Raw genomic sequence first — 24,557 nt, forward strand, 5'->3', positions numbered from 1 at the left:
CCGGCCTGCAGCCGCCCGCGTGGTGCTGCGCGGCGCTCGCGCCTGGAAACAGGAGGCCGCCGGGCCGGAAGCCCCGCCCGCGCGCGCGCCGCCTGTCCCCGCCCGGTGGAGCGGCTGCTGGCGCGGCGCGGCGCGGCTCGGCACGGCGGCGCCCGGGCGCAGGCGAGCGGGCGGAGCAGCGGACGGCGCCCAGGCCGCCCCACGCGCCGGGCTCGCGGCGGAGCGCGCCGGACTCGTCGGGGCCCGCGGCCGCCCGCGCCTTTCAATGGGCAGCTCGCACTTGCTCAACAAGGGCCTGCCGCTCGGTAAGGCCGCGCGCGCGCATTTCCGGCCGCGGGGGCGGGGCGGCGGGCGGGGCGGGCGGGCGCGCGCGGGCCCCGGCTTTGTGTGCGAGTGCGCGTGCGCGCCGGCCTCCGCGCGCCGCCGGGGGCGGGGCCGGGGCGCCGTGCGCGTGCGCGAGCCGCAGCGTGCGAGTGCGCGTGCGCAGGCGCCGCCGTCACGCCCGCCCCGCCCGCTGCCGCCGCCGCCGCCGCCGCCTCCTCCTCCTCCGCCGCCGCCGCCGCCACCGCCGCCACCGCCGCCGCCGCCCGCGCAGGTGACACAAAGGGGCGCCGCGCTCGGCCCCCGACCCCCCAGGCCAGGCCCCGCCACAGCCGCGGCGCGCCCGGCGTCCGGCCCCGGCGGCCCCACGGCCCCCCCGCCGGCCCGGCCCCCTGCGTCCGGCCCGCGTGCGCCCTGCGTGGGGCCGGCCCGGCCTCCTGGTCGCGTGGGCTCGCTCCGCCCGGGCCCCGGGGCCTCGCCGCGCCCGCCCCCGGCGCCCCCGCCCCCGCGCCCGCTCGCCCGGGACGAGGACGGCCGCCGGCAGCCGCGCCACCTGCCCGCGCCACCTGCCCGCGCCCGAGCGCCGCCGGCCCCGGGGGTCCCGGCTCGGCCCTGCAGCCGCGCCGTCCCCGAGCCCGCGCCGCGGGAGCGCCTGCCCGGCCGCCCTCCTGCCTCCTGCCGGCCTCCCCTCGGCCTCCGCGGGCGCCGTGACGGGCCCACCTGCAGGGAGGAAGCCGGGGCGACGCGGCGGTGGCTGCGCGGGCCCGGACGAGCAGCCAAGGACCGGCCCTCACGGGCGCCCGCCTGGGCAGCGGGACGGTCGGGCGGCAGGCGGGGGGCGTCCGCGCCGCGCGTTCCCGGGACCGCCCCCAGCCGCCGGGCAGCGGTTCCGTCGGGGCAGGATCACGCAGAAGAGCTCGGCAGCAGCTGGGCCCCAGCAGGGCGCACCCCGCGGGCGGTGCGGGCGCCCCGGCTGCGGGGACCCGGCGTCGCGGCTCTGTGCGTGCCCGAGGTGAGGATGCCGCGTGAGGACGAGGGCCCCCGCGGCCGCCGGCGCTGCTCCTGGCTCGCGGGCACTCGGCCTTCCCCGCGCCCCGGGAGCTCAGGGTGAGCCGCAGTGCCGGGCCCGCGCCCGCCCGCACCCGCACCCGCCCGCGGTCTGCCCCCTCCTGCGGCTCCCAGCGCTGCCTGCCTGCCGGGCGCTCTGCCCCGTTGCCTTTCTGGGTTTCTTTTCGCCGCGGTGTTTGTGGTCACCGGCTTTGAGCACGTGCTTCCATGTGGGCCTCCGCGAGGCCTTGGGGGGACGCGCTCGGGGTTAGTCTGTGTCTGCCGCGCGCAGCCGTGTACCCTTCAGCCTCCGTGGGGCTGTTTGTGCAGTTCCAGCCTGTCCCACCCGGACGGCTTGCTCTTCCCTCTGCGTTTCTGAGAAATGGACTCGTGGCTGGGGTGACCTGTCTCAGCCCTTGAGCCTCTCTCCTGGCTGCATTTGGGGTTTCCCTTTCGGTCCCTTCAGCTTGAGGACACACGGGCGGGGGTGCTGGGGGCACAGCAGGCTGCGACCCCGAGCTCTGGGAGGCTGCAGCAGCCCCTTCCGTGGTTAGTACCCGAGGTTGGGCCATCGGGTGAGCTGTCAGAGGTTGGCCGGTGGAACCCTAGTGCAGGGGAGGCACCTCTGCCGGAGAAGGGCCCTTGGGCTTCAGAGGTGGCCTGGCCTTGGCTCCCCAGCGGCCCGGTGGAAGGGGCCAGCAGGTCATGAGCAGAGAGCTGGGCCGTGATGGGGCTTTCTCTGCCACGATCTCGCCTGCCCCTGGAGCGCCCTATGCCAGTGTCCTTGGGGCCTTGCCCAGTCTGAGTAGCTGGAGTGCAGCTTGCTGCTGGCCGCCCGCGGCTCCTGGGCGCAGAGGACCCAGTCGAAGGCTTGTGCAGGCTTTTTATCCTGTGGCAACAGCCTCCTCAAAGACTCCTGGCTCCTGAGACCAGGGGCATGCAGGAGGACCCATGGCAGGCTCGGGGGGCAGTCCACAATACACCTGCCTCGGGTTCCCAGAGGGGACTCCAGGAGCTCACTGCGGATCAGCCACGGGCTGCGTGCTGGCCTGGGGCCCTCGCCTGTCTGCCCAGACGAGCTGCAGGACACCTGGCGGGGCAGGGTGGGGGGGCATTTTCCACCCAACCACAGAGCTCACAGGCGCTCTTAGTGCTGAGTTGTTTCTGCCTGTGTCACCCTCAGGGTGGGGGTCCCTCACATCCCTGCCAGCCCTGCAGCCTGGCCATAGACAGGCTGGGAGGACGGTGGGCACCTGGCAGGACTGGAACCTGGGACCTTGGAGAAGAAATCCCAGGGGGTCAGCGGGTGGGGCAGGGGCTGCTTTCTGGACCCTCCCCAGGCTTGGACTCTGGCCTGTCAGGAGGCAGGCTCGGTGCCCACAGCAGCTTCGTCCGGCCGCCGGTCCTTGAGTCTGATGTGCGAGGCCTGCCCTAGAGGACGTGTCCCATATGGGGTCGCCCCGCAGCAGCTGCTGAACGTCGCGTGCGGGAGGGCAGGGAGGTGACATTCCTTGGGTCCCCAACCAGTGTTCTCTGCACGAGGACAGGGTTCTTGTTTGTGGGATCCTGGAGCATCACACAGCGAGCAGGACACGTGTCAGGGCGCGAGAGAGGACTGTGTGGGAGGCAGAGTCTTGGTGACGAGAACGTGCCTTTGCAGCACATGTGGGGGAGCGGGCGCCTGTTTGGTTTACAATGAGTTGGGGGACCACACGGTGTGGTGTGTGGGTCTGTCCTGCTGGAGTCAGTGTGGCCGCTGGCCTCGGGGTGCCTGGCACTCACGCAGACCCTGCCCCCTGGAGGCCTCCAGACCACGGGCAGCCGGCAGCCGAGGGGAGCCTCACTGCCACCAGCTGGCTGTGCTGGGCCCGAGTGGTGAAGGGCTGCTTAAGTACAGCGGGGGGGCGGGAGGGAGCCCCTTCTGGGGAGGTGGTGGTCAGGGCTGGATATGCACAGCCTGCTGGGGCAGGGGACCTTGGGGTCTGACGGGCTCCGGGCCTAGTTTCTGAAGCCCTGGTGTGTTGGGGAGGGCTGCGGTGTCCTGGGAGGGGTCCCGGGCAGGCGGGAGGTGGCCTAGCGTGTGCGCCTGGAGAGGCGGCAGGGAGCACTCACAGAGAGCTCTGGGGCTGAGGGTGGGATGCTGGTCAGCCACGGGGGGCCGCGCGAACGCCAGCAGCTCGGGTGGCCAGGATCTCAGTCCCCACCCCTGGCTTCCCGCTGCCCCGGATGCCAGGGAGCTGTTGTGAGGGGCCCGGGGTGTCCCCAGAGTGTGCCAGCAACACCCTGTCCTGGGCCCGGGGGAGCAGGAGGCCGGCCTAGTGGTCAGTGGGCCGACGGGGGCCAAGGAGACCCCGCCCCGACGCCTGTCGGCCCTGAGACTCCCGGGGAGATGGCGAAGGTGGTGCCGAGAGGGTCGCGGCCTGCTGCGGGGCCCTGTGCTGCGGGTGATGGCTGTGGTGCGCTCGGGCCTGCCGACTGCCCACCTGGAGTTACGCGAGCCACCCGGGCTGGCCTGTGCCCTTTGTGCGGGGCCCGTGGGGTGGCGGCCACTGCAGCCCAGTGGGTCCTGGTGCCCCGTGCCCCCAGGCCGTGCTGACTGCCGCGTCCCCCACCGCCTCACTGAGTTGCGGGGATGCCACCCCCGTGTGGCACCCCGGCCTGAGCCACCACCTCTTGGAGCACAGTGTATCACCGGGGACGGAGCAGATGTGTGCGCCAGGATGGTTGTCGGGGTTCCGTCTGCACCAGGTGGCGGGGTGCCCACGGGAGCCCCTCTGAGCTGGCCTGCTCACCCTCCTGCCAACGACAGCAGTGGGACATCGGGAGGGACGCAGAAGCCCGGAGTGCTCAGCACTGGCAAGTGCAGGGGCAGCGCCGCGGTCAGGCCCCTGGAGCCCCGTGCGCTCTGGGGAGGGGGAGGCCGAGACCCCACCCCAGCCCCACCCCGATGCTCCGGAGCCCTGTGTGGGTCATCGTGGGGCAGGGCGGAGGGACGCGGGCAGCCGTGGGCACACCCCGCCTGGCCGCCTGCAGGCACGTGGGCCGGCGTGTGGGGAGCGCGGGCGGCCCTGGGTTCCGCGGGAGCACCTCCGCCGGGGAAGCCCTGGCCGTGAGGCTCTGGCTGTGAACGAGCAGGAGATGGCTGGACACGCTTTCTTGGTGTCCTCGCGTGGGTGACGGGTTTCGTTGCCCTGGAGGAGGAGCGCCCCCTCGCTGTCCCGTGACCGGTCGTCCTGGTGGCGGGGCACACGTCGACCCGGCCTCACTGCCACCTGCCGCCCCCGGGCTGTTCGCCAGGACGCCCTGGACCTGCGCTGGGCAGTTCAAACGGGTTCAGGCACTTTACATCCTGCGGTAGCATCTCCTTAATTTCACCATCTTTTCTGTTTTACTACGTCCTGACGAGCGTCTTTTAGTTTGTGTGAGTTAACCTTTCCCGGCAGAGCCGTCAGGGATGACGGGGGGAGCCCTGCCGCTGGCGGACGGTGTGCCGCGAGTCTGGGGCCCTGACCCCACCCGCGCCTGCGCGTTCTCGCTCGCCCTCTGCCACCACCCCCCGCCCCCCGTTGTCCATGTGGCCTCTGCACTCGTTCTGGGCATTGAGGTCACTCAGCGGGGCTCCCACGTGGCGTTTCCAGGAACAAGATGGAGTTTGGGGTTTCCACGGCACGGATGCCCCCCAGCCTGGGCCTCGCGGCGTCTGGGGGTCCCTCCCTGGGGGCTTTTCCCCGTCGCGCTGCTGCTGCTGGCCTGGGCTCGGGCTCCCCCCGCATCCAGCCTGGGACCCGCGGCCTGGCCTTTGAGCCCCGCGCCTGCCAACGCACCCCTGGGTGGGCACACGCCGCCCCGGCCCACGGGCCGCTCTAGGCGTCTGCACCTCGGCCGGGTGTGGGCAAAGCGGGGCCTCCGCGAAACAGCGTTTTCACAGAAGAGCTGAGCCTAGGCCGCTCGGAGCACCTGAGGGTCCTGTCCCCTTGGCGGGGCTGCGGGGACCCGCGTGGACACGGCGCCGGGCCCGTGGCCGAGGCGTGCAGGAGTGCGGTCTGCCCAGGGCCTCGCCGCCCGGGATGGTCCCACTGGGGACCCACGCTGGCTCCTCTAGCTTTAGGAAGAAAACCGCAGACTGGCCACAGCAGCAGGGCCGGGACCCCTGCTCACTTGGCGGCCCCCGCACTCGGGCCCTGCCCCCCGCCCTTGGTGGCCGCCGGCTGGAGTCTGCATGGACCGCTCCTTGGGCTGTGGGGGAACGCGGCAGGGGATCGGACCTGGGCTGCGGGGTCACGGCCCCGGGGCACAAGTCACCCTCGCCGGCAGCGGGCACCGGGGAGTACTGGCTCCCAGGAGGCCAACGCTGGGGAGCCAGGTGGCCCCTGGCCCGCACCCAGCTGCTCGTACCCTGCTCCTCTTGTGAAGGTCAAGGTCGCGGGGGAGGCTCGTGTCTGGGGGAGGGGGGCCGTGCAGCCACACCCCTGACCGGGCCTGCCCCCCCCCACCATGGAGAGAAGCAGGGCGTAGTCACCGAGGGTCCCTGAGTGTCCTCAGTGCCACCCTCCCGGCTTGTAAGGGGAGAGCGACATCTCGTTCTGTGGCTCAGTGGGTATGTTCCTTACGGAGCAGAACGTGGGGGGTCACGTGCGGTTTCCTTTGGGGGTCGTGAGGCTGCGAGCCGGTGACGAGGTTCAGGTGCTGTGTCCTGCAGCCCCGGGGTGGGCCTGGCCGGGCGGAGTGTGTCCCTGCCCTTGCCTGCCTGCCACCTCCTGGCCCCCTGGCCCCCTGCCCACCACCCCCAGCCCCCTGCCCTAGGTCCCCGGCCCCCAGCCCACCACCCCCAGGCCCCTGTCCTGGGTCCCGAGCCCCCAGCCCACCACCTCCTGGCCCCCACGCCCCCTACCCCAGGTCCCTGGCCCTCAGCCCACCACCCCCTGTCCCTGCCCCGAGTCCCCTGTCCCCTGCCCTGGGTCCCCAGCCCCCAGCCCACCACCCCCTGTCCTCTGCCCCGGATCCCCGGCCCCCTGCCCCGGTCTGTGGCCCCCAGCCCACCATCCCCCAGGTCCCTGGCCCCTAACCTGTCACCCCCTGCCCACCACCCCGGGTCCCCAGCCCCCAGCCCACCACCCCCTGTCCCCTGCCCCGGTCCCTGGCCCCCAGCCCACCACCCCCCAGGTCCCTGGCCCCCAGCCTGTCACCGCCTGGCCCCTGCCCACGGTACCCAGCCGCCTGCCTGCTGTTCCCACTGCCCCGAGCAGGACTCTCAGCTGAGCCTAGAGGGCCAAGGAGAAAGGGGCCCTGGTGCCGTCGCCAAGGGCAGCTCCCAATCTCTGGGTAAGGGGCAGCTGTGTCCCCCACAGCAGAGACGGGTGTGGCTTGGCCAGGGTCTGTCCTTGGGGAGCAGACTCCTGGCACGGGCAGTGGCCGGTGTGGGTGAGGGCTCCAGGTAGAGGCCTCTCGGGACTAAGGAGACTTGGCTCCATGTGGGCCCCAGGTCACCCTGGGCCCGTGGTCATCGCGACCCTGATCTCCCACCTTGTGGCATCAGCACTCTCTGACCAGGGGCCCCCCCATTTCCCTGGCGGAAAGCCTGTGTTTCCCAGGCTCAGTGTCCCCGCGACCTGGGAGCTGGTTACGCGGGGTCAGCGTGTGGGCTTGAAACCCGCAGAGGGAATCGGCGGGGGAGGCGTTCAGTCCATGAGGCCCGGGCGGTGGACCGTCCCAGCCCGTCTGCTAGCAGCAGGCCCACCCAGCCCTGGCCTGGCCACGGCTTCAGGGAGGCCAGGCTGCCTTCTGCACCGTGGAGCCCAGGCCACCACTCGGCAGGGACGGAGGTCCGCACCCCGAGGGGAGCGTGGCCGGCTGGCACGGCCCAGGCCCACGGACAGGATGCAGGATGCCTGCCCTCGCTGTGCAAGCGTCTGGAAGGGGGATCCACCACGGGTTCCAGGGGCCACAGGCCATCCCTGCAGCAGGCCCGTCCCCCGTGGCCCCACCCCCTGGAGCTCCTGCTCTGCGCTGGGCCTCCCGAGGGCCGGATGACGTCAAGGGCATGGTGTGCGGCCTGGCCACGCCTCCGGGCAGCCCCGCTGTGGTCCCCATGCACAGAGGGCCACGCGCTCAGGGTGGGTCCGGTCCAGCGCTCCCGGGGCCTGAGACCTCAGCCTGTTCCAGAAAGGTGTGCGACCCACGCACGTGACCTCAAGTCTCACGGGAGCTGTGTCGGGTCAAGTGCCTGTGGGGCCCGCGTGCGGGGGCGGGGAAGTGGCGTCCGTGTCCCAGCCAGCACCCCCGGGCCTCCCCTCCTGGCGGCCTCGTCACGGAGGCCGGGGAGGCTGTCGGCAGTGTGAGTAGGAGCTGGCACGGCGGCCCGAGGACGCGGAGGGACCTTCAGAGTCAGCCTCCCGCTGCACCTGCGTCCCCGCTGCGCCCAGCCGTCCCCTCTGCCGGCCGCGCGCCCGCCTGCAGGCAGGTCCCCCCAGGGGCAAGGATGTGGGGAGAAGCCTCGCCTGTGGGCCTTTGGCATCTGTGAGCTGTAGCTGGCCCTCGATGGTGTTTTAACGTGTCTCTTGTGTTTTTTAGTCAGACTTTGACCCCGGCACAGGCTTCAGTGGTCGCCGAGGATCAGGAGCCTAGGAGCTTTGGTTCAAGACAATTAAAGACGTGGGATGAGGATCCAGTGACAGACGCGGTTCTGCCTGGGGATTCTGAAGATAAAACGCTTTGAAAAGTCGAATTCATGGTCGTGGAAGCCGAGCCCATATTAAGAAATGTCAGGTTGGTAGGGGCTCCTGGAGCGCGCAGCAGCTGGACGCCCGTCCCTCGGTGCCCGCGGAGCGGCTGTCCGTTCCGGCTGGGACGGCCCAGGTGCCCCGGCCGGTGCGGCGCATCAGGACAGTGACGCCCCACGGTGTGCGGCCTCCGTGAAGCCCCACGGGCGGTGGAGCCGGGGGTCCTCGGGGGTCCCAGGTGGGCAGGCCTCAGGTCAGCACTGGGCTGGTTCTGGTCGTCCTCCCATGAACTCCGTGCCAGGCTAGGGTGTTACCACGCAAACCCAAGTCCCGTTCCGGCGCCGGCCGTGGGTCGGGAGGCGAGTGCCTCCCTGGGCAAGGGGGTGTCAGTGAGCTGGGGCCCTGGCGCTGCTGCCCGGCAGGCCCGCGGACAGCATCCCCTCCCTGCTGCCCGTGGGCCCTGGCGTGCTCCTGCGGGAGGCGCCGTCGCGTCGGCACTCCACAGCCTGCCTTGTCGCCTCAGGAACTTGGAGGGCGGGAGCTCGGCGCGCGGCGTGACGGCCCGTCCCTTAGAAACAAGCGCGGGGTGCTGACGGCCGTGACCATAAGCCCCTTGGCGCAGGTACATGAGGGCCCTGAGGCCTCGCCGTCCTCCGGGTAAAGCTGGAGAGGTGAGCCGTGCCGTGGGCCCGGCACCCCGCGGGTGGCAGGAAGAAGCTCACAGGGGACTGCAGGGAGCGCCGGGGAGGGGTTGGGGCCTCGCGGACCCTGCCCTGCACCCAGCAGGGCTGCTGCGTCTTGGCCGCTTGCGTGGGCGGTGGAGAAGTGCGCCCGTGGGGGTGGCTCCCTCCTGGGCTCTGGGCCCCCAGCGGCCCAGCGCCACCCCTGGTTCTCATCCTGCGCCAGAGCTGCCCGCGCACCGGTTGGGACGGGTCTTGTTGAGGCCGTTGGGGCTGGGGGGTGGATAGGGCCACTGGCGGCTGCCATGGGTGTCACCTGGAGGCCTTCGTGTCCGCCTCAGCCCAGGATGAGGCCCGGTGACCTCCTATATGGAAGGAGCTTTTAGTGATTCTAAGTCTTGTCGGGAGACGGTCAGGGGCCCTGGCTGCGTTCAGTGCTTCACCCCTTCCCTGCCTCTGTGTCTCCTTTCAAACCTGCAAATGAGGTGATGCCGGGCATGGGGGATGGTGCTGGCAGGGTTTCCGGGCGGTCTCAGCGCTGCCGTGGACTGGGAGCCGTGGGTGTTGTCGTGACACCTGTTACATTGCAGTCTGCGTGTTCCGGGGTCAGATGGTGGAGGCCCCGATGCCTCCACGCGTGCCTGGGACCCCGAGGCCCTGGGGGTGATGCTGCTCAGCAGGGGTCCACTTTCGTTTGGGGTCAGCGAGCTGTAGCAAACACTGGTTTGCTTTTCATGGAGATTTTTTTTTTACTCAGGCTTGACAAAATCCAGGTGCGTGGACACGTAGTATTCTCAGGGCCTGCCTGCGTCAGGCTGTGGGGGCGGTGGATGGCAGGGGAAGCGAGGTCTCAGCCGTGGCCACCGTGGGAGCTGAGCGTGCACTCCTGTCTCCACAGGCGTCCGACCCCCGATCATGAATGGGCCCATGCATCCCCGGCCCCTGGTGGCGCTGCTCGACGGCCGGGACTGCACGGTGGAGATGCCCATCCTGAAGGACGTGGCCACGGTGGCCTTCTGTGATGCCAGTCCACGCAGGAGATCCACGAGAAGGTAATGGCGCGGGGTGCTCGTGGGAGCGAGGAGGGCAGGAGGGTCCCTCAGCTGTGCGCCTCCGTGGCGCCTGAGCCCAGGCTGTGGCCATCATTGCCCGCGGCATCAGAGGTGGGGACAGGGTTCCTCCGCGGCACCTTGAGCCGCTGCCGTTGTAACCAGTTGTTGCCAGGAAGTGGAGCCTGGGGCCGTGGATGTGGCCGACGAGCTGTATCGCCTGGGGCCCATGTTGGCCAGCGAGGGCATCGCAGGCTGGGCCACGCAGCTGCACCCTCCCAGCGCCGGCATCCAGCCCGCTAGCGGCGTCGCCAGGCTGCCCGGGGATGGCGCGGGTGTCTCGGGGTCCCAGGACCGGCAGGAGAGAAGGTGGAGCTCGGAGCCTCGCAGAGGGATGCAGCAGCTGCAGGAGCGTCCAGAAGACCAGAGGGCTCGACGCTGAGGCCCAGACGGCTCCCGGGGACCGAAGTCTCGGGCCGGGGTGCCGCTGGGGGAGGGGGACACAAGCACGTGCCGCGGGTCCCAGAGGCGCGAAGCCCGCAGGCTCCCCGCATCCTGCGCGTGCACATGGCTGGCGCGCTCCCAGCAGCCCGGGGCTGTAGTGCGGGGGTGCGGGGGTCAGCTCTGCAGGCCGCCCTGCACGGGCGGGGCTGGGTGACCGGAGCCCGCTGTGCCCCGGAGCAGGGCTGGGAGGGCAGCTTCTGGCCACTTGTTGTGGATCTTAAAGGGTTTCAAAGTAAAAATATTAAAAAACCCAGCTATATCGGGAGCGAGAGACCGGCAGACAGAAGTGTTGAAGCAGCCTGAGCGATATTAAAGCAGGTTCTGAGAATAAATCTGAAAAGTGACACTAAACGGATGTTTTCCTTTAAGATCGTAACTGATCAAAATGATCGGAGGTTAGCTAAGAGCCAGATGTGCAGTCCGACCCCGGGGAGGGTCGGGCTGGCCTCCGTGTGTCGGCGACTGCCACCCCCCCTGAGCATGCGAGAAAACCCCCGGTGCCAGAGGCTCCCGAGGGATGGGACGGAGTGCCCTGGCGACCCGAGGGGCACGCGGACGAGCAGCGCGGCGGGGGAAGGCGCCCTCCCAGCACCGGGGGCACTCACCGGTGCAAACAGGCAACTGGAAACGGTAAACTGACAGGAAGCTTAGAAGCCACAGTCCAGGCCTCCGGGCAAAGATGTGGAGCTGCGCAGATCAGGAGCTCGGGCCTGGTGCACCGTGCGGCCCATTTCCCCAGCCTGGCTGTCAGGTGTGGCCAGGTGACCCATGTCAACCAGGAAGAGCCACCAGGCTTTGTGTGCAGAGCCACCTTCTCTCCTTTCTGCTGGCTGGAAACCAAACGCAATGGCTGGAGCCTGGGCAGCCACCTGGAACCCAAGAGAAACCGTGGTTTGGGAATAGCTGAAAAATAGGATGGGAGCCCTGGGCCCTGCTGGCTGTGGAGCTGACACAGGCCCTGGACCACTTGTCTGCAGGCTTCAACTCAGGGAGAGACAGCACATCACCATGGATCAGGGATTTCTGCCTCGTAACTAGCTGGACGCCAGGTGCTAAGTGTGGAGGAGACACCATGCTATTACTACGGCCACGTGGTGAAGGAACCTTCCAGAGCTCAGTGGACACTCTGGCTCTCCTGGTGTGAACCCAGGACGCGTGTTGGGCCCACAGGATGCTCTGCTGTTCAAGGAGCACGTTACCCTGATGCCGGAGGTGGGGGGCCGTTAGCTACAGAGTCGCGGGCTGCTTCACATCTCCCAGGGAAAGCAGTTCTCGGCGCGGCGTTGTGTATCTGACCAAAGCGCAGGAGCCCTGAAGACCGGCACCTGCGGAGGAAGGGGCGCTCGTGAGAACAGGGGCTTGTGGGTGGGATGGCGCTGTCAGCCGGCCCAGAGCAGGGGCCCCAGGGCCAGGGGACAGTAAGGCAGCACTGGGGACATGTCCGGGAAGATAGGAAGGACGTGGGAAATACAGCTGCAAGGCGCCCAGTCCCAGGAGGGAGGTGCTTGGGCCAGGAGACGTGAGGGGAGCATGCAGACAAGATTTGACCCGTACGACGGCACGGGGTGGCAGCAGGGTCAGTGTGACTCCGAGCAGAGTGTCGGGCCAGGGTCGGCCTCACCGGGGCCGTGAGCAGGTGGAGAGGGGAGGGAACGCGGGAGGGAGCCCTGGCACAGCACACGCAGGCAGTGTCCCAACAGAAGCATCAGGGGAGCTGCTGGGGGGCATGTGTTTCCCACCCCACAGTCAGGACGAGGCGGAGGTGTGTCCTGCAGAACACGGGGCTGTTTGTGGGGGCACAGTCAGAAGCAGTCACGTGGCAATGTCAGGACAAAGCACGTGAGAAGTGGCCGGGTGGGGACAGTACCTGCCAGAGCCGGAGGCTGGACAGCAGATGCTCAGATGCCCCCCGACAGCAGGAGGGGGGCACCATGTGGGCGGCGACGCTCTTGCTCCACCAGGGCCACAGCCACAGCCACGCGGGCTTTGCCGGGGCTTGGCACTTCTGCTGTCCTCCAGGCCTGCGCACGGTGGTGGCACAGGCCCCCTGGAACCACACAGAAGTGTGTTGGAGGCACTAGGCCACTGCTGAGCTTTTCTGACCGCAGCCGCACAAAACGAGCCACACCCTTGGTGTGGTCCTAGAAAGTCAGGTGTGCAGAAGTCCCGGAACCTTGTGCATCGGGCACCTGTGTGTGAGGGGCAGGAGCGAGGCCCCGATGCGGCGCAGTAGGCCTTGGCTTCCCTCCCCGAGCTGCCCACTGAGTCCCCCGCCCTGCTGCCACTGGCCCCGTCGCACTCCATTCTGGGGTGAGGACGCGGTCAGGTCCTCAAGCCTGACAAACTTGGTCACAGCTGGCACGTGGTGACGTGAGTGAACACCCGGGGGCCCCCCCGCAGTCCACCTCCCTGGGAGTCCATGTGATGCCTGGCGGGATCCCCAGCCACTCCGCAGTCCTGACGGGGCGTGAGCAGCCCCCTGGAGAGGAGCTCGGGGCTGGCCACAGGAGTGCGGTGGCCCAGGCCTGGGTCCCCTGGACGGAGCTGCCTGTGTGCAGGCCTGCAGCCGAGCCGGTCCTCCCAGGGCGGTTGGGCAGCCCTGAGCCGGGGTGGTCTCTGCCCTGAGAACGCCTCGCTGGGCACCACGTGATTACAGCTGCTCAGTAGAAAAAGGAATCGGACATGAAACCAATTTATTAAGAAACGTCAGTAGGTCACACTCAGGCACGTTGAGACTAAGGTAACAGATGGCCAGTTTGTGTCCATCACACGCAGCATCTCAAACTGCCCTGCTGGGCGTCGTGAAGTGGGTGCCAGTGGGTGAACGGCCCCCCGGGTGCGGCCGGCTGCCACACCGACACCCTCTCAGAGGCTTCTCCGACGGACCCACTGCTTTCCAGCTCCAAGGACCGACCTCCAGGAAATCGTGGAATTTTTTTTTTTAAGATTTTATTCATTTATTCATGATAGATATATATATAGAAAGAGAGAGGCAAAGACACGGACACAGGGACACAGGCAGAAGGAGAAGCAGGCTTCATGCTGGGAGTCTGACGTGGGACTCAATCCCGGGACTCCAGGACCACGCTGTGGACCTAAGGCAGGCACCAAACCGCTGAGCCACCCAGGGATCCCCGAAATTGTGGATTTTTATGGCAGCACAGCCAACAGCGGAGCAGCCCAGACACCCCAGCAGTTGGAACTTGGCATGCGTCTTGGCTTGTCCCACGCTGGGACGGAGCAGGCACAGTCACAGTCGTGATGCGATCGCGTCCTGCCATGGCTCAGGGCTCAGGCGTGGGCACACACACCTGCCCGTGCTTGGACACACTTCCTCCCCGCCTGTCCCCAGGCCAGTGCCTCTGCCCGGTCACCCCAGGAAGAGGCCCGTGCATGCATCTGGGTGCCCAGGCCCAAGACTCAGACTCACCCTGCAGCCTCCCCCTCCACAGTCCATCTGTCCTGGATGCGTCTGTCCTCTTTCCAGGGCACAGCTGTGTCCGAGGCTACCCTCCTCTCCGGTCCACGCAGCTCAGCACAGGGTGGCAAGGTCTGCCCTCCCCGCTCGTCCAAGCCCTCCCTGTGTGCTCCCCGTGCACAGCACTACTACTTGGCTGTCGCACGAGGGTCCTCACCCACCCCACGGGCCAGGCAGGGAGCGGGAGTACATGCAGCCTTGACGTCTGGGAGTCCAGGGGGAGGCGTCAGGACATGGGCAGCTCCCTGCCTGCAGGAGCAGAGATCCCCAGGACGCTCAGTGCAGGAACAGGAGCAGGGGCCAGCGGCACTTTGCAGTCCCTTGAAGGCCCAGCCAGCCCGCGCCCCCTTGGCCCGTGTGGGGTCCCTGTGGGCACGTGCCCCGGGCCACGTTGGCCAGCCTTGGAATGGTCTGTATTTTGGGTTGCCCTCTGTCCGACAAGCTCAGCTGCTGTAGAGAAGCAGATGAGAGGAGCAGTCAGCAGCCTCCCCATGGGCCCTGCACCCCACACAGGACCCCTACTGTGCCTCTCACATCAGCCCCGAGTCCAGGCTGTCCTGGGCACCACTTCTCGCTGCCTTCCTCATCCTGGGGTTCAAGGTCACCATGGCCTGCTGTTGGCGTCCCTCGCCGGCCAGGACACCCAGAGCCAGCACGAGAAGCTCAGTCTGGAGGAGGGCAGCGTGGCGGACGCCGGGCTGCGGTGCCCAGCAGCCAGCGCATGCCCTTGGGTGGGAGGTGTCCTCGATAGGAAGGCTGCTCTGCGTCCCCTAGGGAAGGACAACCCCGGCCCTCGGCTGTGAGGCTCCGTGCGCCTGACCATCCTGGGTCCCCGGCCCTTGGGCCTGGAGACCGGACACCGTAGGCACCCACCGGCATCTGGCTGAGGTCCGTGCGTGACTTCTGCGGATCACGCCTGGAAGGCACCACTCACGGGGCTGCCCTCCTGGACCTGGGACAAAGCCCCGGGAGCCAGGCATTCCCCACCCCTGACCACAGCCCGGCTGTGGCGCCCACCTGCAGGCCTCGAGGGTCAGGAGGCACCAGCTGGGGTGCTGTGCACGCGCCTGGCCCTGCGGGGGCGTGGTCTGCATTGCTGGGGCCTGCGGGGAGCATGGCCTTGCGGGCCTGTCCTGCGGGGGGGCGTGGTCTACATTGCTGGGGCCTGTGGGGCGTGGCCCCTGCGGGGGCGTTGTCTGCGTGCGGTTGGCCCGGTGGGGGCGTGGCTCTGTGGGGCTGGCCCTGCGGGGGGCGTGGTCTGCATTGCTGCGGCCTGTGGGGGCGTGGCCTGTGCGAGCCTGGCCCTGCGGGGGCGTGGTCTGTATTGCTGGGCCCTACGGGGGCGTGGCCCGTGCGAGCCTGGCCCTGCGGGGGACGTGGTCTGTATTGCTGGGCCCTACGGGGGCGTGGCCTGTGCGAGCCTGGCCCTGCGGGGGGGTGTGGTCTGTATTGCTGGGGCCTGCGGGGGCGTGGCCCGTGCGGGGCTGGCCCTGCGGGGGACGTGGTCTGTATTGCTGGGCCCTACGGGGGCGTGGCCTGTGCGAGCCTGGCCCTGCGGGGGGGTGTGGTCTGTATTGCTGGGCCCTACGGGGGCGTGGCCTGTGCGGGCCTGGCCCTGCAGGGGGCGTGGTCTGCATTGCTGCGGCCTGTGGGGGCGTGGCCCGTGCGGGCCTGGCCCTGCGGGGGGCGTGGTCTGTATTGCTGGGCCCTACGGGGGCGTGGCCTGTGCGAGCCTGGCCCTACGGGGGCGTGGTCTGTATTGCTGGGGCCTACGGGGGCGTGGCCTGTGCGAGCCTGGCCCTGCGGGGGGCGTGGTCTGCATTGCTGGGCCCCCACGGGGGCGTGGCCTGTGCGGGCCTGGCCCTGCAGGGGGCGTGGTCTGCATTGCTGGGGCCTGCGGGGGCGTGGCCTTGTGGGCCTGGCCCTTCGGGGGGCGTGGTCTGCATTGTTGGGTCCTGTGGGGGTGTGGTCCCTGCGGGGGCGTGGCCCGTGCGGGCCTGGCCCTTCGGGGGGCGTGGTCTGTATTGCTGGGCCCTACGGGGGCGTGGCCTGTGCGAGCCTGGCCCTACGGGGGGCGTGGTCTGTATTGCTGGGCCCTACGGGGGCGTGGCCTGTGCGAGCCTGGCCCTGCGGGGGGCGTGGTCTGTATTGCTGGGCCCTGCGGGGGGCGTGGTCTTGCAAGCCTGGCCCTGCGGGGGCGTGGCCTGTGGGGGCGTGGTCTCCGTGCGCTTGGCCCTGCGGGGGGCGTGCCCTCCCGGCCAGGTCTTGTCCGCACCTGCGCAGAGCTGCAGCTGTGGTTCCTGCGGGGCGGGGCGGGGCTGGAGCCCCCGCTTCCCAGAGGTCGCCCCGGTTGGGCGGTTTGCAAACAGTAGCGCCTCGGCCCACGTTGTGCAAACTCGGGAGACAGGACACTGACCTGCTCCTGGGGCTTCACGAACGGCAGCCAGGCCCGGAGACGCGTGGGCAGCGTCAGGGCCTGCGTGTGGGCGCAGATGGGGCCGTGGCGAAGCGGGCTGACCCGGGCCCCGGCTCCGACCCGTGTGCGTGCCGTCCGCGCCCCGGCGGGCCCTGCGGTTCCGAGGCTGTGTCCTCCTGCGCTCCTGTTTGCCTGGTGTCCACGCGGAAGGCGAGCCTCCTACCCGCCCTGCCCAGCGCTTCTCTCCGGGGGCGCGGCCTCGGGCTGCTTGGGGGTCTGAGCGCAGAGCCAGCAGGTCACCCTGCGGTCCCCTCGGATGTCACAGCAGTGGCTGCTGCTCTAGGATGTGCACAGTCCCCAGCACACAGCGGAGGCGGGGGGGGCGGTTTCGGGGGGACGTTTGCAGCTCCCCAGCGGGGCCCGGCCCCTGACCGCGTGGCCCCTCCGCCGGCAGGTGCTGAACGAGGCGGTGGGGGCGCTGATGTACCACACCATCACGCTGACCAGGGAGGACCTGGAGAAGTTCAAAGCTCTGCGCATCATCGTCAGGATCGGCAGCGGATTCGACAACATCGACATCAAGTCAGCTGGGGATTTAGGTAGGACGCCGGGTGTTTCCTCCCTTTTGCGACTTGGGGTGTTGCTTCTTCGGCGCGGTCTCCTCAGCTTTCCTCTCGTCCTTTGGTTTTGCTTTACACCAAGGATTCCCTTGCAGGCCCGTATTTGGTTGGAGGTCACTTGTGAGCATCTTTCAGGGTTCAGGCCCCCCCCCCAAACTCCCCAGTCAAACCGGCTCTCTCAGAAAACTTTGTAGGGGTCACGTGCTCTGACCTCCTCCCCGCGCCTGGGGAGGGGAGCTGGTACTTGAGCAGGGTGCAGCTGCAGGGGGTGATCCTCCTATGATCAGGGCGGGCAGCTGCAGGAGTAACCTCCCCCCCATGAGCAGGGTGCACACCTGCAGGGGTGACCCCCCCATGAGCAGGGCGCGCAGCTGCAGGGGGTCATCCTCCCATGATCAGGGCGGGCAGCTGCAGGAGTAACCCCCCCATGAGCAGGGTGCACACCTGCAGGGGTGACCCCCCCCATGAGCAGGGTGTGCAACTGCAGGGGTGACCCCCCCCATGAGCAGGGTGTGCAACTGCAGGGGTGACCCCCCCCATGAGCAGGGCGCACAGCTGCAGGGGTGACCCCCCCACATGAGCAGGCCACACGGCTGCAAGGATGAACCCCTCTCATGAGCAGGGCGCACAGCTGCAGGGGTGACACCCCCCACATGAGCAGGGCACGTGGCTGCAGGGGTGACCCCCCATGAACAGGGCACGTGGCTGCAGGGGTGACCCCCCCATGAGCAGGTGCGCAGCTGCAGGGGTGACCCCCACCATGAGCAGGGCACGCAGCTGCACACACAGACCCCACCCTCCCCATGCCCGGTCTTGCCAGTCCTTTCCCCTGGTGCAGCTGAAGAACCGGGGTCAGAACGGCCTGCCATTTGCGTCTACCGCAGACTCGGTTTATTCTGCTCTCGCGAGGACCCTCGTGCCCTCTGCTGGCTCACATGATGGAGCCCTCCCGCCCCACTGTCACCCGTCCCCAGGCTGCATCCCCAGCAAAGGCCCCTGCAGCAGAGTTGACCACAGCCTGGATGCTTTCTGCCCCGGGGACTCCCGGGGGGCTTTATCCCTGTTCCCTGAGTCTGTCCTGTCTTGTGATTCTACAGGCTGGGCTCTGTTCCTCCACCAGGGACAATCAGGGCCATGCCCTGTGGTCACCCTGGCCGTGTGTCCCCAGATCTAGGGGATGGTGTCCCTGTCACCTGGTCCTCCTGCTCCCCGCCATCTCTTGTGTTCACGGTGGGCTGAGATGTTTCCAGAAGGGAGTGGAGGATCCGCTCTGGGCCCTCTCACAAAGCCCTGTTCACGTGTTGGGCATCATCCTGGCATTTAGGGTAGCGCAAGGAACCGGTAGGCGCCCTCCCCTCGGCAGGGAGGTGACCAGTCCCCGGGAAGCACTGTGCAGTCACAGGGGCAGGGGCGAGGAGGCGGCAGGGCAGGACAGGTAGGCGGGAGGGGCCAGGCTCGGGAGAGGCGGGTAGAAGCGCGGAGGTGCTGGGCATAGAGAAGCCTCAGCTCACTCCGCAGGGCTGCTGAGGGGCGGTGGGGGCCGTGGGGCTGTGAGGACAGGGCCACTCCGTCCAAAGCCAGGTCCCAAATGGCCTGGGGGCCGAGGAAAGCAGGAGGGGTGGGGCCTGTGTGGCTGTGAGCTGGCGGTCAGGTGGTCCATGGTGCAGGCAGGGAGACCCGGGTGTTGGCACCTGCCTGGGTGACCTCGCCTGTCCCGTCCCGCCTACTTGCTGGACCCGCAGGCGGGCCTACATGGGGACGTTTCTGTGGCCCGTCTTGGGGGAAGCACCAGGACTGGCGTTGGTGACCTCGCCCGCGTGTCTGTGTTCCCAGGCATCGCTGTCTGCAACGTGCCGGCGGCGTCTGTCGAGGAGACCGCCGACTCCACCATGTGCCACATCCTCAACCTGTACCGCAGGACCACTTGGCTGCACCAGGCGCTGCGGGAAGGCACGCGGGTGCAGAGCGTGGAGCAGATCCGGGAAGTGGCTTCCGGCGCCGCCAGGATCCGCGGGGAGACCTTGGGCATCATAGGACTCGGTGAGTTAGCGGAAGCCCTGTGGCTGTGCTGCTGGGTGCCCCCCCCCCCCCGCCCCGGAGCAGCGCAGGGCCGAGTCCTCTCTGCCCCGGGAACACCGGCTGTGGGTCACACAGGTGCTCACCAGTCACGTGCCTCTGCACAGTCGTGCCCGCCCACTCACACGCTGACCTGTGCTCCCTGTGCTGACACGCCTCCCCTACCCGTAACCTGTGGCACCCTGTGGCTGAGTGGACGTGGCCTTCAGGTGAGGGCCAGGTGGCCCTCAGCCCTGCTCCGGGGGGAGCTGCTCACCCGGCACGCGGGCAGCTGTGAGTTCTGTTTCTCTGCCTTGTGTGTGGGCGCGTGTCGCTCCGAGCTCGGGCTCCATCCACCTGGGAGGCCCCGTGTGGACGGGACCCTGCCCCCTACTGGCCCCCGTGCCCTCCCCGCCCCTACCCCACCGGCTCTGCAGCAGGAGAACCGTAGGACACTTGGGGTGTTCTCGAGCCAGGCGCACACGTGCGTGAGTGCAAGGTGCCCACAAGGCACAGGCCTGTCTTCGGTACAGCTCCCGCCTTGCTGGAGGGGACGCACGGCCCCCCGGGGCGCTGTGCCCCTCCCCTGGGTGGGGGGGCACCTGACCTCAGCCGGCAGTGTCGTCAAGAGCCAGGAGGCCCCATTTCAGCGCGGCTGCGCCGGCGCCTTAGCCAGAGCCCCCGTCCGGTGCGTCCAGCAACTGCTCCCTTCAAGGTTGTGGCTACTTAGAGCGCGAGCAGCGGAGCTCAGAGGGAGAGAATCCCAGACTCCTCCCTGAGCGTGCTCTGTCGCGTGCGCCCCCCCAGGCGCCCTTCGGGGATGTTAAAGGTGCTTGGAGTTTGGGTTCCCACGTGCTGCGTGGCAGACGCTCCGTGCGGGATGTCGGGGGCAGCTGTTACCTGACCTCCCAACGCCGCCGGTTAGCAGTTTGGGTGGCATTGGCAGGACTGCTGTGCTCTGGCCTCACCTGGGGTCACTTGCAGGCGGGGCCGTGGCCTGGGGCCTGGTGGTCCCTTCTGGCGGACGCCCTCCGGTGTGCACGGCCCGCTCGGGCCGCCTCAGGTGCGTGGGACGTTCCAGCCACCCGGAGGCTGCAGGAGGGGTGGGGCCCTGAGAGTTGGGGCCGGGCAGGCTGGTCCTGCGTCCAGGTCAGTGCGTTCCTCCCGGGGGTGCTCTGAGCCCCTGTGGCCCCCTCCCTCCAAGGAGCGGGGCCCCTCGTCTGAAGTGGCAGCCCCACCCACGCACTCCCTGGGGAGCACCTCCAGCCCCCCGCCCGCTCCCTGAGTCCCGGCCCCACACGGCCACGTGGGTGTCCCTGCACTCGGCATCTGGATGCAGGCGCCCACGGGGCTGTGCCTTGCACGCCGAGCTAGGCCCGCGGTGACGCGGTGTGTCGCCCTGCCAGGTCGCGTGGGGCAGGCGGTGGCGCTCCGGGCCAAGGCCTTCGGTTTCAACGTGCTCTTCTACGACCCCTACCTGTCGGACGGCACCGAGCGGGCGCTGGGGCTGCAGCGGGTGAGCACCCTGCAGGACCTGCTCTTCCACAGCGACTGCGTGACCCTGCACTGCGGGCTCAATGAGCACAACCACCACCTCATCAACGACTTCACCGTCAAGCAGGTGTGCGCCTGCCCCGCCTCCCCCGCCGTCCCCAGCCCTGCCACACCCGCACCCCCAGGTCGGGGCAAGGGTCAGGGTAGGGTCACGGTAGGATCACGGCTAGGGTCAGGGTAGGGTCACAGCTAAGGTCAGTGTAGGATCACAGCTAGGGTCAAGGTAGGGTCATGGCTAAGGTCAGTGTAGGGTCACGACTAGGGTCAAGGTAGCGTCATGACTAGGGTCAGGGTAGGGTCACGGCTAGTATCAGGGTAGGGTCAGGACTAGGGTCAGGGTAGGTCACAGCTAAGGTCAGGGTAGGGTCACGGCTAAGGTCAGGGTAGGTCACAGCTAAGATCAGGGTAGGGTCACGGCTAGGGTCACGGTAGGGTCACGACTAGGGTCAGGGTAGGGTTACGGCTAAGGTCAGGGTAGGGTCACGGCTAGGGTCATGGTGGGAGTTCTACACGTGCCACCGTTGCCTTGACCCACAGCAAGTGCCTTTCCCTGCCCTGTGGGCTCCACTGCTGGGGGTCGTCTGCACTGAGGGGCCTGTTTCCTGAGTTCTGGGGGCTCCTGGCCCCACACACAGGGCACACGCCTCACCCGACGGGCTGGGTCCTGCAGTGAGCGTGCCCGTGCGGCGCTTCAGTGCCGTGTCTCCGGGGCAAAGACAGATGGCGGCTGGCAGCGTCACACCGTGGCTGTGAGGCGTGGCCCTGGGTCAGGCAGGAGCTGGAACTAGCAGTGGCCTCTCATGGGCTCCGGGGTCCCCGGCGGGGGTGTGTGTGTGCCCGCATGGGGTCTGCCCCTGGCCCCTGTGGCCCCGCGGAGGATGAGCCCAGGCACCCGGGGCTCCTCTTTGCCTCCGGTTGGTGGGGTGGGGCTGGGGAGGGCGCGGGCACAGGCGTGGCGCTGGGGCGCTGGTCGGAGCCGCGCACCCCCAAGACCCGGGTGTGGGGCTGGGAGCTGCCTGCGTACCGGGGGGCTCAGGGCCGTTCGCCTGAGGACGTGAAGCTGCGTGGGGACCGAGCGGGCGCCGCCACCCGAGGGAACAGGGCTCTCTGGCCACTGCACCGAAGACCATGTCTCGGGGTTTTGTGTCCGTCATCCCAGGATCACAGGGTCCTGAACCCACCTCCGCAGCTGTGTGCAGGGGTAGGGGCTTGGGCCACACCGTGTCCCAGAGGCGCCACATCCTTTCCATGGGGGGATGTGCATCTGGGGGGCCGGGCCAGGAGAGCCCACAACTGCAGCCAGGGGTCCTCTGGGCGGGGTGCGGTCCCCAGGCAGGGTGGGCGCAAGCCGAGAGGCCTGTGTGCTGATTCACGTGCTGCTGTTTTTGTGTCCTCCCAGATGCGACAAGGCGCCTTCCTGGTGAACACGGCCCGGGGCGGCCTGGTCGACGAGAAGGCCTTGGCCCAGGCCCTGAAGGAGGGGCGGATCCGGGGCGCCGCCCTGGACGTGCACGAATCTGAGCCCTTCAGGTGCCTCCTGGCAGCGCCCTGGGTGATTCCTGGATGCCACCTCTCCCAAACCCACCCTCGCCCGCGCTCACACCCGCTTGCAGTCTGCAGGCCCCAGGTCCCGTTCTTGGGCTTTGTGTCCAGCCCCACCAGGGCCCAGTGGGCAGGTGGCCAGTCCTGGAGGCGGGATGGTGAGGGCTCGGTCACGCGGTGCCTTGGGGCGCCGAGCCGTGTGGCCGCGTCTGCAGAGGCCTCGACCCAGAAGGGGCAGCGCTCGTCAGCCCTGCCGAGAGGGCCTGGGGCCTGGGCCCTGCAGCTCCAGGGACCAGCGCTCCGCGGCGGGGCCGGGGTGTGGCCACAGGCAGGGTCACGCTCCCTCCGCCCCAGCCTGACCGCTTTGTGCCATTTGTAGCTTTAGCCAGGGTCCCCTGAAGGACGCTCCCAACCTGATCTGCACCCCCCACGCGGCCTGGTACAGCGAGCAGGCGTCCATCGAGATGCGAGAGGAGGCGGCCCGGGAGATCCGGAGGGCCATCACAGGTGAGGTGGCCCCGAGCCTCCCTCAGAGGCCGTGAGATGGACCTGCCCCGGCAAGCATCCCCCGGGGGGCTCCCCGCACAGCCCTCGAGCCCCCCGAGTCCCCCGAGGGTGTCCCACGCTGCCCACTCACGGTCACCCCGTGCCCTCACCCATGGGCTGGACGGCTGGCTGAGCTGGGGACCTGGGCTGGGCCTTGTGTGCTGCTCCCCGAGGTCCCCAGGGCTGGCAGACGTGGGGGGCCCCTGAGGGGCATCCCCTGGGCTGGGGAGTCTCGGAGCTGCGAGCTGCTATGTCCCGGGAGGAGAGGCGGAGGGGGAGCCCCGCTGCGGAACCGCAGCCTGTGTCTGCCGCCGAGCTGCCACAGTGCTGGGGGCAGCCACATGACAGGCCCTTCTCTGTCCACCGTACATGCCAGGCCGCATCCCCGACAGCCTGAAAAACTGTGTCAACAAGGACCACCTGACCGCCGCCACCCACTGGGCCAGCATGGACCCCGGCGTAGTGCACCCTGAGCTCAACGGGGCCGCCTACAGGTGAGCGGGTGTGGAGGGGGCGGGGACACGGGGTCCCCTGGAAACGCGTGCTCGTGTGCGCCCCAGGGGACCAGGGGCCGGGCTGTGGGAGCCAGAGCCACCAGGCGTGAGGCGAAGAGCCCATGGAGCAGCAGGCCGGGGAGGAGTCGAGGCCTGGGGGGGTCCCTGGGCCGAGGCCACGGAAGGGACCCCGCCAGCCTCACGTGCCCTCCGTCCTCCCAGCAGGTACCCGCCGGGCGTGGTGGGCGTGGCCCCCAGCGGCATCCCCACTGCCGTCGAAGGCATCGTCCCCAGCGCCATGTCCCTGTCCCACGGCCTGCCCCCCGTGTCCCATCCGCCCCACGCCCCTTCTCCCGGCCAAACCGTCAAGCCCGAGGCAGATAGAGACCACGCGAGCGACCAGTTGTAGCCCGGGCGGAGCTCGACGGCCTCGGCACGGGCAGGGCGGCGCCCTCGGAGCGGCGTGTGCAGAGGCGGCGCCTGCGGTGGCCCCGGCGCTGCAGAGACTGTCCAGGCGCCGGGCGGGGGAGGTGGCGCCGGCCTCCCCGCGTCCGCTGTAGTTGTCCCGTCCCGAGGGCCAGCCGCTGTCCTGTGTCCTTTGCGTCCTCGTTAAGCAAAAGAAGTTAGTAGTTAATTCTATCATGAATGTTCTCGTCTGTGTACAGTCTTTAGAACATTACAGAGGATTTGTTTGCTTAGCTGTCAACAGCAGGAGAGCCTGAGCGAACACTCAGCAGGCCGCGTCACACGGCGCCCCTCGTGTGGGACCGCGCCCCGGAACGAGGCAGTTGGCAAACTTCTCAGGACAACGAATCCTTCCCGTTTTTCTTTCTACGCCACTCAGTGCATTGTTTTTTCTACCTGCTTGTCTTATTTTTAGAATAATTTAGAAAAACAAAACAACGGCTGTTTTTCCTAATTTTGGCATGAATCCCCTTGTTCCAAACAAAGACGGCTTCGCAAAGTGGCTCCAAGAAGTGCGCGTCGCCCACAGCGCGCTCTGCCGTCGGCATCTGTCCTGGGGATGTGAGGGCGCAGCGTCCCGGCCTGCGCGGGTGCCGTCCTGCTGACGTGGTAGGCTAGCAATATTTTGGTTAAAATCATGTTTGTGACTGTAACCATTTGTATGAATTATTTTAAAGAAATAAAAATCCCAGAAAGAGCCGGCAGGCCCAGCGTCTGTTTCGTGGCTTTGCGGCCCCCCGTGGGTCTCTGTCCTGGCCCTGGTGGCCTCGGGGGCTGGAGCGGGCGGCCCTGGGCACCCGGGGCAGTGGTCCTGGGGGGCCGGAGGCGGCGGGCCGTGTGGGTGCGGGCGGGAGCCGCGCTGTTTGTGGGGACCAGTGCACCCCACCCCCCGCCCGCCTGGAGTCGCGACCAGAGCGGGTGCCGCGGCCTGTGCAGGAGCGGGCTCCGGGACGCTGCGGGGATGCCGGCTTCACAGGGGTCCCTCCCTCGTGGCCACTCAGGGCTAAACCGGGGTGTCCTGTTCACAGTCCCCTGGACGCCCGTTGCACGCCCGCCCTGCGCGGCCC

At 68.7% G+C, this 24,557-nt stretch overlaps 1 protein-coding gene across 1 annotated transcript; it reads left to right on the forward strand.

The window, feature by feature from the left end:
• The first annotated feature begins 250 nt into the window (after positions 1–250).
• On the forward strand, positions 251–24,187 carry CTBP1 (C-terminal binding protein 1). The gene is given in 10 exon segments (XM_077881587.1): positions 251–305; positions 9,666–9,788; positions 9,791–9,819; positions 16,669–16,813; positions 18,668–18,874; positions 20,296–20,510; positions 21,843–21,973; positions 22,365–22,492; positions 22,908–23,025; positions 23,251–24,187. Coding segments are annotated over 10 exon segments (1,320 nt in total). The 5' UTR covers positions 251–265; the 3' UTR covers positions 23,435–24,187.
• The last annotated feature ends 370 nt before the right edge of the window (positions 24,188–24,557 follow it).

Source organism: Canis aureus, chromosome 2 (genome assembly GCF_053574225.1).
Source record: "Canis aureus isolate CA01 chromosome 2, VMU_Caureus_v.1.0, whole genome shotgun sequence".
Classification (NCBI taxonomy): Eukaryota; Metazoa; Chordata; class Mammalia; order Carnivora; family Canidae; genus Canis; species Canis aureus.